At 52.8% G+C, this 11,889-nt stretch overlaps 1 protein-coding gene across 8 annotated transcripts in view; it reads left to right on the top strand.

Annotated features, from left to right (window-relative positions):
- AKAP13 (A-kinase anchoring protein 13) overlaps positions 1 to 10,779 on the top strand; it is a 314,908-nt gene extending 304,129 nt beyond the window's left edge. For all 8 annotated transcript variants that reach the window (XM_065906801.1, XM_065906802.1, XM_065906803.1 and 5 more), the window contains 4 exons: positions 1,780 to 1,830; positions 2,799 to 3,221; positions 4,759 to 5,092; positions 6,183 to 10,779. In XM_065906801.1, the coding sequence (XP_065762873.1) occupies positions 1,780 to 1,830; positions 2,799 to 3,221; positions 4,759 to 5,092; positions 6,183 to 6,232 (858 nt within the window). In that variant the 3' untranslated portion in view covers positions 6,233 to 10,779. The remainder of the gene's footprint in view (positions 1 to 1,779; positions 1,831 to 2,798; positions 3,222 to 4,758; positions 5,093 to 6,182) is intronic.
- Positions 10,780 to 11,889: the final 1,110 nt, after the last annotated feature.

Below are 11,889 nucleotides of genomic sequence, written 5' to 3' on the forward strand. Positions count from 1 at the left end.
AAACACGAAGCTGTTTGTCTTCTGTGCTGGCCTGCTAGTCTGCACACTGTGACATCCTGAAGGAACCCCTTCAGTGAAGGAAGTAAACCTGCTCTCACGCAGACTGTCCCACTCCTGTGCTGCTTAAAGAGCAGCCCTTTAGTTGTTTTTTCCACTTGCCAACTCCCTGCGCCCCACCCCGCGCTGAGTGAGAAGAGTTGGGTAAGAGATCGTAGACCAGTGCAGCACGGACTGCACGCTACAGGTGCTCAGCCAGAGTCAGCTGGCCGGCCGGGACTTCTCCTCCTCTCTGTTAATTAAGATCAAACTTAAAAAGGGACAAAAAGTATTCTCCGAAGAGCTAAGCCTGATAATTAAGTTTTTGTGTTTTCAACTAAGATAAAAGGAATACATGTTCATGGTAGAAGATTGGAAAAACATCCAATAATGTAAAACAGGAAAACAAGTAAATATCCTACCGCTGAGAAATAGCTACTGTTATTAAATGTGTGGCGTTCTATTTTCAGCCTTTTCTTCCACAGGACATGTATTTATGTGTCTAAGTTTATGTGAGTGTGAATTGCATAAAAATAGTTTTACACAGTTTGTTTCAATACTCCCTGGAACTTCATATCCTGCTTTTTTTTTTTCTTAACACTCGAGAAGCATTTTCCTGAGACATTTGTACAAAACATGCTATTTAACAGCTGTATATTATTATGCTAGTTGCCATAATTTAATCTTTCCAATGGTCAATTCTTTCTCTGCTTTTTTGCTTTGTAAATGATGCAGCCAAGAGCATCCTCATACTTTTTTTTTTTTTTTTTTGCAAGGCTATGATTATTTCCTCAGCATGCCATCCTTTCCCTAGAAAGGTTATACTACATTCAACCTTGTCAGTACAAGAGAATTCATCCATTCTCATCATACTTTCACCAACACTGGGAATTCTTTTTTAATTTACATTTTGTTGGCTTGATAATTTCAAGTAGTTATTTCATTTTTGCATTTTTGTGACTTCAAATAAGGTTGAATCATTTTTAATATGTTACATATTCGACCATTTGTATTTTTTCTTTTGTAAATTGCAGGTTTATGTTCCTTGCCTGTTTTTCTACTACAATGTCTTTTCTTTTGCTTATTAATCTGAGAGCCTTTTTTAAATCAAAGATTTTGGTTGTTTGCTTTTGCCTCATTCTGTTCACTGTCTCCTTTGCCAGATTTTTATTATACATTTTTACATAGTAAAAGTTGAAATTTCGTGTGTGTGTGTGTGTGTGTGTTCTTTCTGGTTGCTGTCTTTGAAAAGCCTTCCCCGTTTTGAAGATGAAAAAACATTCTCATATTCTCTTATAGCTTACTGAATTTTTTTTTTCTGTGAGGCTGGATATCAACTTAAGTTCTTCCAATTTACCCAATTTCCTCAAAATAATTGACTGAATATTCTTTTCTTCTCCGTTGACTAGAAATGCTTCTTGTCTCCTACTCTAAATGCTGTGGTTTGCTTCTGAGCTTTCTGTCGGGTTACATTGGGATATGTGCCATTTTTGTACCAGTCATTTTAAATAATGGAGCTTTATAACACTCTGCACTGTGCGTAACTCCCCCACACAGTTACGCTTGTTGATCTTACTTGGTTTCTCTTGGCTTCTGGGGCTCTGGCTGACTCTGTGTGGCGCTTTCAGCGTGAAAATGCTTGATGGAGTCGCAGGCCTCTTGCCGTGGGTTAGGGTGGGTTCCTGTGGGGTGACACACAGCGTGCTGGGGTCTGAGCTGACGGCTTGTTGATTCCTTTTGCAGCAGGTCATCCAGAGCGTCGTCCATCTCCACGAGCTCCTCAGCACTCTGCAGGTACGTGCCTTTTCTCCTTTGTCCCTTCACTTCCTAGTTGAGAGGGAGACCGACAAGGATGTGGCTGGCCTGGATCTTTGAGGTTTATACATTTCTTACGGGTAAATACAGCCTCAGACAAGAGAGACTGGCTATCATGATGAGGAAGTTTCCAAAATGCAGTGGTTAAGATCCCCTGGGAGAGGGAATGGCAACCCACTCCAGTATTCTTGCCCGGAGAACTCCATGGACAAAGGAGGCTGGTGGGCTTAGTCCTTGGGGTCACAGAGAGACATGACCGAGCAACTTACACTACACTACAGAGTCTCACTGATCTTCTGAGACTAGAGTTGCTGAGCAGATGGTGGATGGCAGGTACCCAGAGCACAGTTAACAGCTGTGCCTCAGAGCGCAGGGGATGCAGGCCTTCACAGAGGAGATGCTTCCAGTCTGGACAGCCTTTATAGGTGTCCGACTTTTTGCACCAGTGGGAAAGAACCTGTCTGTCAGTGCAGGAGACTATAAGAGACCAGGGTCAATCCCTGAGTCGGGAAGATCCCCTGGAGAAGGAAATGGCTACCCACTCCAGTATTCTTGCCTGGAGAATCCCATGGACAGAGCAGCCTGGCAGGCTCCAGTCCATGGAGTTGCAAAGAGTGGGACACGACTGAGCGCACATTCACACACAGTATCCTCAAATTCAGGTCCCTTCCTTTCTTAAAGATCTGACCAATCCAGTTCATAACTCCTCCCACCTCCAAAGGCACACTCCACCCCAGACAAGGCTGCTGACTGCAAAATTGAAGTCTTGGCACCATTGACCTTCCCGCTTGGTTGCCGCCCAGGGTTATCCTAGAGTTCTTTTCCCAGAGCAGCTTAGAAAGCAGGGGAGGGCGCCAGCCATGCTCCGGGCAGGCTAGGCACACGGTCCCCTCTTGTGGGCATCGTTCCCCCTCGTGCCCATCGCCCCCTCGTGCGTCTCCCCGCAGGGCGTGGTGCTGCAGCAGGACAGCTACATCGAGGACCAGAAGCTGCTGCTGAGCGAGCGGGCACTCACGCGGACGGCGTCGCGGCCCAGCTCCCTCATCGAGCAGGAGAAGCAGCGCAGCCTGGAGAAGCAGCGCCAGGACCTGGCCAACCTGCAGCGGCAGCAGGCGCAGCACCAGGAGGAGAAGCGGCGGCACGAGCGCGAGTGGGAGGCCCGCGAGAGGGCGCTGACGGAGCGCGAGGCGCGCCTGGCGCAGCGCGAGGACGAGCTGCGGCGTGGCCGCCAGGACCTGGAGCGTGAGCGCGACGAGCTGCTGCAGCGGAAAGGCGCCTACCAGGGCGACCTGGAGCGCCTGCGCGCCGCCCAGCGGCTGCTCGAGCGCGAGCAGGAGCAGCTCCGGCGGGACTCGGAGCGGCTCAGCCAGGTGCCTCGAGGGCGGGATACCGGCGAGGGCGCTGGGGTCCTGACGGCCTTGCGAGCGGGATACTGGCGAGGGCCCTGGGGTCCTGACGGCCTCGCGGGCCTCGGGGACAGAGGGAGGCCCGGCAGGGCGTGGGTGTGTGTGTACATACGGCTGATCCGCATTGTGGTGCAACAGAAACTAACCATGCTAACTAAACTAACTATGCATGCTAAAGCAGTTATCCTCCAATTAAAAATTACCCTCTGTGTGCCCAGCGTGGAGGAGAGTAGACAGATAGAATATACAGTATATAAAGGCTGATTTTATAGAATCTGTTTGTGCATCCGCACAGGGACAGGTGAGGAAGTGAGTCTTTTTCTTCTTTTTGTCTCTAAGGGGTTGAGAAGTGCATGAAAGTTTGGAGTTTGGCCAGGCCAGTGAAGGGGGGTACCTGGCCCTTGCCCTCAGCCTGGCCAATTTAGGCTGGGGTGGCCTCAGTGTCTGTGAGGGTGGTAGTCAGCCATTCAGGATTTGGGGAGCAGCCCCTCTGTGCCACGTGAGAAATCAGAACCTAAAGGACCTTGTCGCTGAACAGAGAACGCACTGCAGGCAGCAGACAGCCGGTGCCTGAGCTCGGCGAGCAATGAGGGCTCTGATGCCCGGCTCAGTGAGAGAGTGCACGCGGTGGGGTCAGTGGGTATCGGCTACAGGGGCGGGCCCAGCCTATCTGGGCTCTGCTTCATCCCCATGCGTCTCGCCACTGTGGATGAAGCCTTTTTCTGCAGCCGCTGCTGATTCAGGAAGGTCTTCCACCTGTGGGGAGCACTCCGCCCCCCGAGTTTGTTTCAGTGGTGGTCCCTGGCCCTTCTAGAACAGGAAGCCAGAGCCCCCTGGGTGTCCTGATACCCATGTTGCCATTCGTTTGCTCAACTGACCTTCAACAATGAAGGAAAAGGACCCTGACATCTTCCAGAGGCGGGGCAGTTAGGCTTCGTGCAGAGGTTTCCAGGTGTGTGGGGGGGCAGCCAGGGGCCAGGCCGTGCTTCGTGTGATGCAAGAATGGGTTCCCCTGGGAAAGCTGCCCAGAGAACACAGAGTCTCTCTCTTTAATCTTCAGTTTGACCTTTGACCAGGATCTTGGTGTAAACACGTCTCCACCTGCCCTCTAATCTGAACAGATCTCTCTAATCTCTCAGCCCTGAAATAATTATCCACTCTTGCATGTAAGTCAGTCACTGGATAAGCAGCTCTTCCTGCCTCTCCAGGGGATGGGAATTGTGAGCTGCCTCATCGAAGGTGCTATTCATTCATTACAGTGCTAATAATAGAAGTAGTCAAGGTATAAAGATGGTCATTTAGCACTTCCGTAGATACTACAGGGGGTGGGGAACGGAACTGAGAAGTTCAGGGTATTTCAGCTTCTCGAGAGTCCAAGGCAGTGAGTGTACACGGGGCTGACACGCCAGCGTCCCCAGCGACCTTGTGCAATGCTCACTGAGCAGTCACTGAGGACGCTGCCGGTCCCCCAAGTGACATCCCTTCTCTCCACCATGTACAGGTTTCATATCAAAACACCAAGCTGCTGCGGATCCCATCCTTCTCTCCGAACCCCGAGGAGACCCCCTCGCCACCTGCACCTTCAATAGCCAAATCAGGGTCATTGGACTCAGAACTCTCGGTGTCCCCCAAAAGGAACAGCATGTCTCGGACACACAAAGAGAAGGGGCCTTTTCACATGCTGGGTTCCGCTAGCCAGACAAACAGGGCACCAGAGGCTCAGAGCCAGACCCCAGTGTCCACGTCCACGTCCACCCGCCTGTTCGGGTTAGCTAAGCCAAAGGAAAAGAAGGAGAAAAAGAAGAAGGGCAAAGGAAGCCGCTCACAGCCCGGGGGTAAGTCACACACCAGGTCTCCCTCTGGCCGCGCCGCCCCTGGGGGCTTTAGCAGCACAGTAGGGGTTAAAAAGAGGTGCCTGCCTTTCAGGCGTGTAGAAGCTGAGCCACATACGTCTCACCAAACCCACTTGTTCTGCCCACAGAGGGCTGTTGGGACTTACACTGAGAACTGAAATTCAGGAAGCCTTTAGGAGCCCACTCTGCGTGGCGTGTGTGCAGAGTAGAGCGCAGGCTCCTTTCTCACACTCACTGTCCAGACGAGGAGCGGAAACTCAGTGACTCAGTTACAGTCCTCCCTGCCTTGCGGCCTGGTCCAGTAATAAAGCGGCTTCAGTGGAAAGCTGAATTTGTTGCGATCTCATAAGATTCTTAACCAATCACTAACTTTTTTGTTTAAAGACACAAGTTGAGATACTTGTATAAAGAAATTTCTACTGTAAAGGAGGATCACTTTTTTTTAAAGATTCTATATATTCACAGGCAAGTACTTTCCCTTACCATGTAAATATATTTAAGTGTAAAAGATGCAAATTGCTTTTGTGCTATTGTAAAGTTTAAAGCTTTACATAGCATTTCAAAAAGCAATAAAACTGACGCTGTTTTCTCAAAGACCCAGGGGAGAAAAGAAAAATAATATACTAATAGCTGCTTGGTGAGCCTTTTCCGAGGGCAGCTTTAATCCTGCAGGAGATACAAGACTGGTGTTTTTGAGCCCAGACACCCAGGAACCCTGCAGCTCAGGATTAGCTGAGTGCCTGCCAGTGCCAGGCACACAATCAGACCACACGACACGAGGTTGAGTCCTTCTCATCAGGATTGGCCTCTCCCTTCTGTGTGGGAGGGTGTACAGAAATCCCTGTTTCCAGGCTTGTCTTCTGTTGAGTTCAAGGATCTGTAGACACACGGGAGATCATTGAGGACCTCATTCACTATATCAGTGAGGGGGCACCACAGCAGAAGTCATCGCCCACCTGCCCAGCATCTGCATCCTGGGGGACTTGTGTTTAGGGAAGATAGGACAGAATTTACCAATGAAAAGAGCAGTTTTGTCTGAATTTCTCTTTCCCTCTTGGCTTCCTTTTTCCAGACGGTCCTGCTTCGGAGGTACCCGCTGAGGGGGAGGAGATTTTCTGCTGACCGGTCCCGCTGCTGTCCTGCACGGTGACCGTTCACCCCCGCCATCCTGTGCGCACTGCCCCCCACCGATGCCTGTGCCTGGCGGCCCTCCTCGCTGCCCCGGGACCTGGGCCCGAGGGACACACGGTCCTGGGGGTCAGGGTGGGGAAGGAGGCCCAGGATTGCAACCCAGCCACTGGCAAGCCCTGCTGAGGTCACATTACAATGAGGATAGTGGCCCCGGAAGTCCAGGGGATGGTTGTGACATGCCAGGAATGCCTCGAGGCCGAGAGGGTGTTTGCGAATGTGGTCTGAAGCTCTGGGACAGAACCAAAAATCAAACCGCAAGTAGTTTGCGCTTCATCTGAATGCGTACAGTACCCGTCTGTATAGACATATGGAATACCACAGACCATGCATGGTCTGCACCAGACGCCTGGTGGGCTCAGCTCAGCTCTGCACAAGGGGGCTGCCCCCCCACCATTCAGGGGGGTGTGCTCTGAGTCTCATCTGGCGTTCGCCCAGGTCTGTCTCCTGGCAAACCCACCCGTGCACACTTCACCCCCACTGCTGTGTATATTTCTCACTCAGAAGGGATGGCAAACAGTTGTGAATACCAGTGAAAGAAGGCTGGATGTCTTTAAAAAGCAAATGATCCTGAAACACCTTGATTTTGGTGTTTCAGTCACTTTGGGGGGAAAAAAAAAGTAATGTCATCAGATCTAAAAGAAATTCTATATTGGCTTTCCAAGATGTTTGCTCATGGATTCTGGGCACAGATGAAGTGGAGAGGCTACCTCCCCGTCACCCCTGCAGAGTGACAGTTTCCGGTCACCACTGGCCATTTGCACGTGACCGCGACCCCCTGGCTGTACCCCTAGGGCCTTGCAGTGGCTCCCCAGGGAAGCTGTTTTTGTCTGCGCCCCCGCCAGGCGCCAGGGAAGAGGGTGGCCCCCCCAGCGCTCCTCTGCCTGCCCTGGAGCCACATGCCTCTTCCTCCGGGGTGGGGTGACCGCCCTATCCTAGGCAATTGGCTGAAAAGCAGGTGCAGGTAGGCGCGTTGGGCATATGAAGTGGTTCCCTCCAGTTCAGACCAGGAGACAAGCTGGTCCAGAAGGTATGGCCTGGAAGGGTCTCCTTCTGTCAGGAGGCCTGGCACAGTTTTGATTTCTCCAAGTTTTGCAGTCTAAAGTTCTGATGGTTATTGTACTCTGTCCCTTGAAGATGCCACAAGTGCTGTCTGCATGTTCTTTTTCCTTCTCTCTTTTTTTCCGTGTTTCCATCTGTATTCCTGGAGGCTCGTCACCAGCTGGCCGGTGCAGAGCGTTCCCCCGTGAGGCCCCCGCACCTGCTACGCTTGTTACCTGCCTCGTGGCGGGGGGAGACCCTGGAAAATTCTGTGCTTCCTATGTGGCCTTTGATTCCTGCCTTTCGCCCCTCAGGAGCATAGGTCTTTGAACTTAACCTTTCTAAAAACAAACAGATCTGTACCTTGGTGCTTGTTGATGAATTGCAAGCTGGTCTTGCAGATGGAGATATCTATCTTTCAGTTTATTTGAAAGAGGTCTGGTTTAAAAGTTTTAGCTTTAGATTTGTTTTATTTATTTGTGTGCCAGGTGCGTGTGTGTGTGTGTCCGTGTGTGTGCGTATGTGTGTGTGTGTTAAGGGTGAACACACCAGCTCAACGGTTTTGACTGTGTCCGGTCAGGCAGCCCGCGCTGCATCCTCACTCCTCCAGGTCTGTCAAAGTGCCTTGAAGGCCCAAAGGAAAATTAAGGGTGGCGGGTGAAGTCCCTTTCCTTCCCTCCTCCCACCCCACCCTCATTCTTTGACCAAGAGAGGTCTTCTTCCTTGCTTGAGAGTTAAAAAAAACTTGCCACCCATGGGCTCCATGTGCCTCATTTTTATCACAGCAGTCTCTTACCCTTCAAAAATGCTTTGAGAACCAGCTGATCTTCTACTGAACCTCGATATGCGCCCCCAACCCCATCCCCTAACCAAAGACCCTGAACATCGGAAGGTTAGGTTGCCTCCACCGCCAATCCCTGCAGCTCTGAGGATGGCTGGCCTGCTGTGGCCTTGCTGAGACCCCAGGGAGCTCGGCGCCCTGTCCTTGTCACTGGTTCAGGGTCCCCGTCCTGCTCTGCTGGAAGAAGGGGCTGGTGAATGGGGACCTGCATCCTCCCGGCGTCCGTGTAGGCCCGGCGCCCCTGGCTCTGGGCGTGAGGCCGGCGCTCAGTGCTGGCGGCCTTGCCCTCACACAGGCTCTGCCCCAGCAGAGCCCGGACAGTTTCTGGATCTCAGTTTGAAAGTGGCCTTCATTCCCACCTGGTTGTGAAGTTGCGGTTGCCTTGGCTGTTTGGTGATAGTTTTCTGACACGATTGGCCCTCCGCCTGCTCCCCACAACTTAAAAAGTAACCTGGTCGGGTTGCGCTTGGACAGGCTTCAAATCTGAATCTGAGGGCGTCTCCCCCTGACCCAGACCTGTGCTTCTCCGTGCCTTGGCCCCCCTCCCCGTGCGGTGTGGGGTTTGAGGGGGCCACCTAGGATTCCTGCTGCTCCTGCTTTTGCTTCAGACCTCGAAGCCGCCTCTGACCTCGAGGCCTGACCTGGTTGCTGCGGTTTCTTTCCTGTGAGAAGGGGCTGCCTCTCCGGGCGACTCAAGACTCGGCGCTCCGCAGCGTGCCCGAGCTGGGAAGGCGAGCTTCTCAGCTTAGGGCATCAGGGGCCTGACCTCCCTTGTGTTTAGGTTTTGGGGAGCAGATGGAGACGCCACCCAGGGTCCCCAGGTTCCCAGAATCTCGTGAGTCCACCTGGAAGGAGGCTGCGCCTTCTCTCAGGACTCCGTCATCTCAGCGGTCGCTGTCCTAGTCTGCTGACGGGCGACATGTGCACTTTAAACGCTCCCCACGGTTGGCTCCACTTCCGCGACAATCAGCTGTTGACTGTTTTCTTTGAAAATGGAGAGGCTTAAAAGCAGCCCCAGCCTTTAACAACATTCCCCCCTCTGCCGCCACGAGAGCTGTCTGTGGGGAGGAGCTCCCGAACGAGGTTTCGGTTTTTATTTGGAAAGGTACGAACCTACCTTTTATCCTCTCACGTCTCAGGGTAATACCACTAGAAGTTGTTCTTTGCGGACATTCTCCTGCTACTTGTTGTCTTCCCAAGCCCCTAGTTTGAGCAGTAGGGAGCACGCGCTGTAAGACCCTCGGGGTTTATTGCCCCTTTGTTTGGAGGCTGGGTGTTAATGTGTAGGGGTTTATAAACAGGCCCCACCTTAGCTAAAAGGTAGCACCATTAGCCTTAGGGCCAGACCTCCAATCCGGAAGGTGTGGTTCACAGAAGTACTCTGTAATTCATCCATCGGACCCCAAGGTTCTTTTTTCCACAGCCAGTTCTTGCTCCCGAGGATCTTTTGTCAGCTTGGAGCTGTGGGTGTTGATGCAGCATTGATGGGGGCCCTGGTGTGCCCCGTGGACGACCAGGCCCAGGGGCTGGTGCGGGGCAGAAGTTGGGAGAAACGGACTGGACAGTGGGCTTCAGCAGCCGATAAAGAGGGTGGTTCGGACGGGACCCCAGCCACTGCCGAGAGCTCTGGACACGCTTGGACTGCAGGCGCCCAGAAAGAACCCTCCATGTCGCGGTGGCAGGGACCGAGGCACAGTGCCTGTCATCCCGCAGCGGGGCCATGGGACATGCTCACCGGCGGCCCCAGGTCACAGCCCCACTTGGCGCCTCTGCTCCGACCTACCCTCAGAGACAGGAAGGCCAGGGGTTCGTTTTGGTTGGCTTCTTCATTTTCTTTCTTGCAGTGTAGCATAACATTCCTAGTTAACCAGCGCTTTGAAATCTACTGCCTGCTGGCCAGGTTTTAAGACGAGAAGTCTTTCAGTGCTGCCATAAGAGGGAAAAAGACAAAAAAAAAACCACAAAGGCTTCTTTGCATGTACCAGTCGAATTTAATTTGTCAGAAGCTTAGCTGGCCTTGAGTTCCTTCTCCATCTTGCGAAGGTTTAAAGACGGGCAGACCCAGCTGGCTGACGTGTCTCCTGCCGCGGACGGCGGCCGCCTGCTCCGGACCCCCGGGTCTCGCCGAGCCTCTGCTCACCCCGCCCTCCACCGCCCAGGCCGCCCCGGGCTCCGGGGCTCTGATGGGCCACGCGGTCACCGTTCCGTCTGAGGTTCCCGGCGTGTCACCCCACCTGCCGCGCAGGACACCCCAGGACGTGCAGGAGGGCGGCTCCCAGACACCTGATACCTCTGCTGTCCTTTCGTCGTTTTCAGATGCTAAATGGACATTTCTGTGCATTTATTTCTATTAAATAAAGAGGGGTTAAAACCCAGATGCTGTATATTAATTTGTAATTATGTATAAAGTAAAAGCAGTTTTAAACTGTAAAGGTTTTTGTTTTGTTTTTGTTTTTTTTTTTTCAGTGTGTTTCCTGGAATTTTGCCACAACATACTGGCTTTGTATTTTATTTATCTTCCTTTCTAGTTATCAGCTTCAGACCCTTGTAAAGCCCCCCTCCACCTTCCAAAAAAAATAATAAATGTCCTTTAAGTCTCGATGGTGACTCTGATTTATTCCTGTCCGGGTGGGCCTCCTGGAGTGAGTCCCAGGGTACTCCGGGTCCCGGTGAAGGGCCCGCCCCCCTCCCCAGCTGTGAGTGAGCCTTCGACCCAGTGAAGCCTTATTTCTGTACCTTCGGGAAGGAAGCCCCAGAGCACAAAGTGGTTCCTGGGGAGCTCAAGTCCCCCAGAGCCAGACCCTAGCCTGGAGGCGCCAAGAGTCAGAACCATTTCCCGTTAGATAAGTGCGGTGAGAAACTTCCTTGTTCCAAGGAACTTGTTATCCTGCTGCTGTAGATCCTACTACGTAAAAAGGATGAATGTCAGTTTACCTCTCTCTGCTGACTTTTTTCCAGCCCGTCCCACCCCTAAACAAGGCAATTGCCAAAAAAACGAATTCAGGGAGAAGAATCTCGTTTGCATGTAGCTCCTCAGGGATTTACGGTGTCTGGTCCTCAGAAATTGCTGGAATGCACGGTAGGAGCTGCTGTTCCTAACCCTAACCCGCCTGCAGGCGCCTGTGCTTCTCTTCTTGCGTTGCTGGCGCCTCCTGGAGCCGGGCCTGCCCTGCTGTCCCCGAGAGAGGCCCCTGGGTGCAGCTGGTCACCCAGTGTGATGCAGAAAACAGAATCAGCCCGGATTCGCAGCTCTCTGCTCCCAAGCTCCCCGCCCCTCCCCACGCAGCGACAGCCAACAAGAAGGAAGTCCTGCCGGCTTGCCCAGCGCCTTCTCTCGTTCTTTCTAAAGAGTCCTGCAGCCCCGGCAATAGCTGCCGCCCCAGAAGCCAGGGAACAGTGGTCCCTTCTCTCTGCCACCCACCCTCAGCCGTCAGGGCAGCTGCGGCGTCTGGACGCCCCCAGCAGGGCGGGAGAGTGGTTCCCACGGCCCCCGCCAGCTCCTGGCTTGGGTCTGAGCCAAGGACAGGCTCCCGTCGCCTGGGAGGCAGGAGAGGGGAGGAGGTACCATCCTTTGTTCCAGGAGAAGCCAGAGGCACAAAGCTGGGCGGGCTCCGTGAGGACCAGCCATCCATCCAGCGAGGCACAGAGTCCCCGCCTGCTCCTGAAAGAGAAGGGGCCACTTCTGCCCAAAGTCCTCTGCCCAAGGACC

This window comes from Muntiacus reevesi, chromosome 15 (genome assembly GCF_963930625.1).
Source record: "Muntiacus reevesi chromosome 15, mMunRee1.1, whole genome shotgun sequence".
Classification (NCBI taxonomy): Eukaryota; Metazoa; Chordata; class Mammalia; order Artiodactyla; family Cervidae; genus Muntiacus; species Muntiacus reevesi.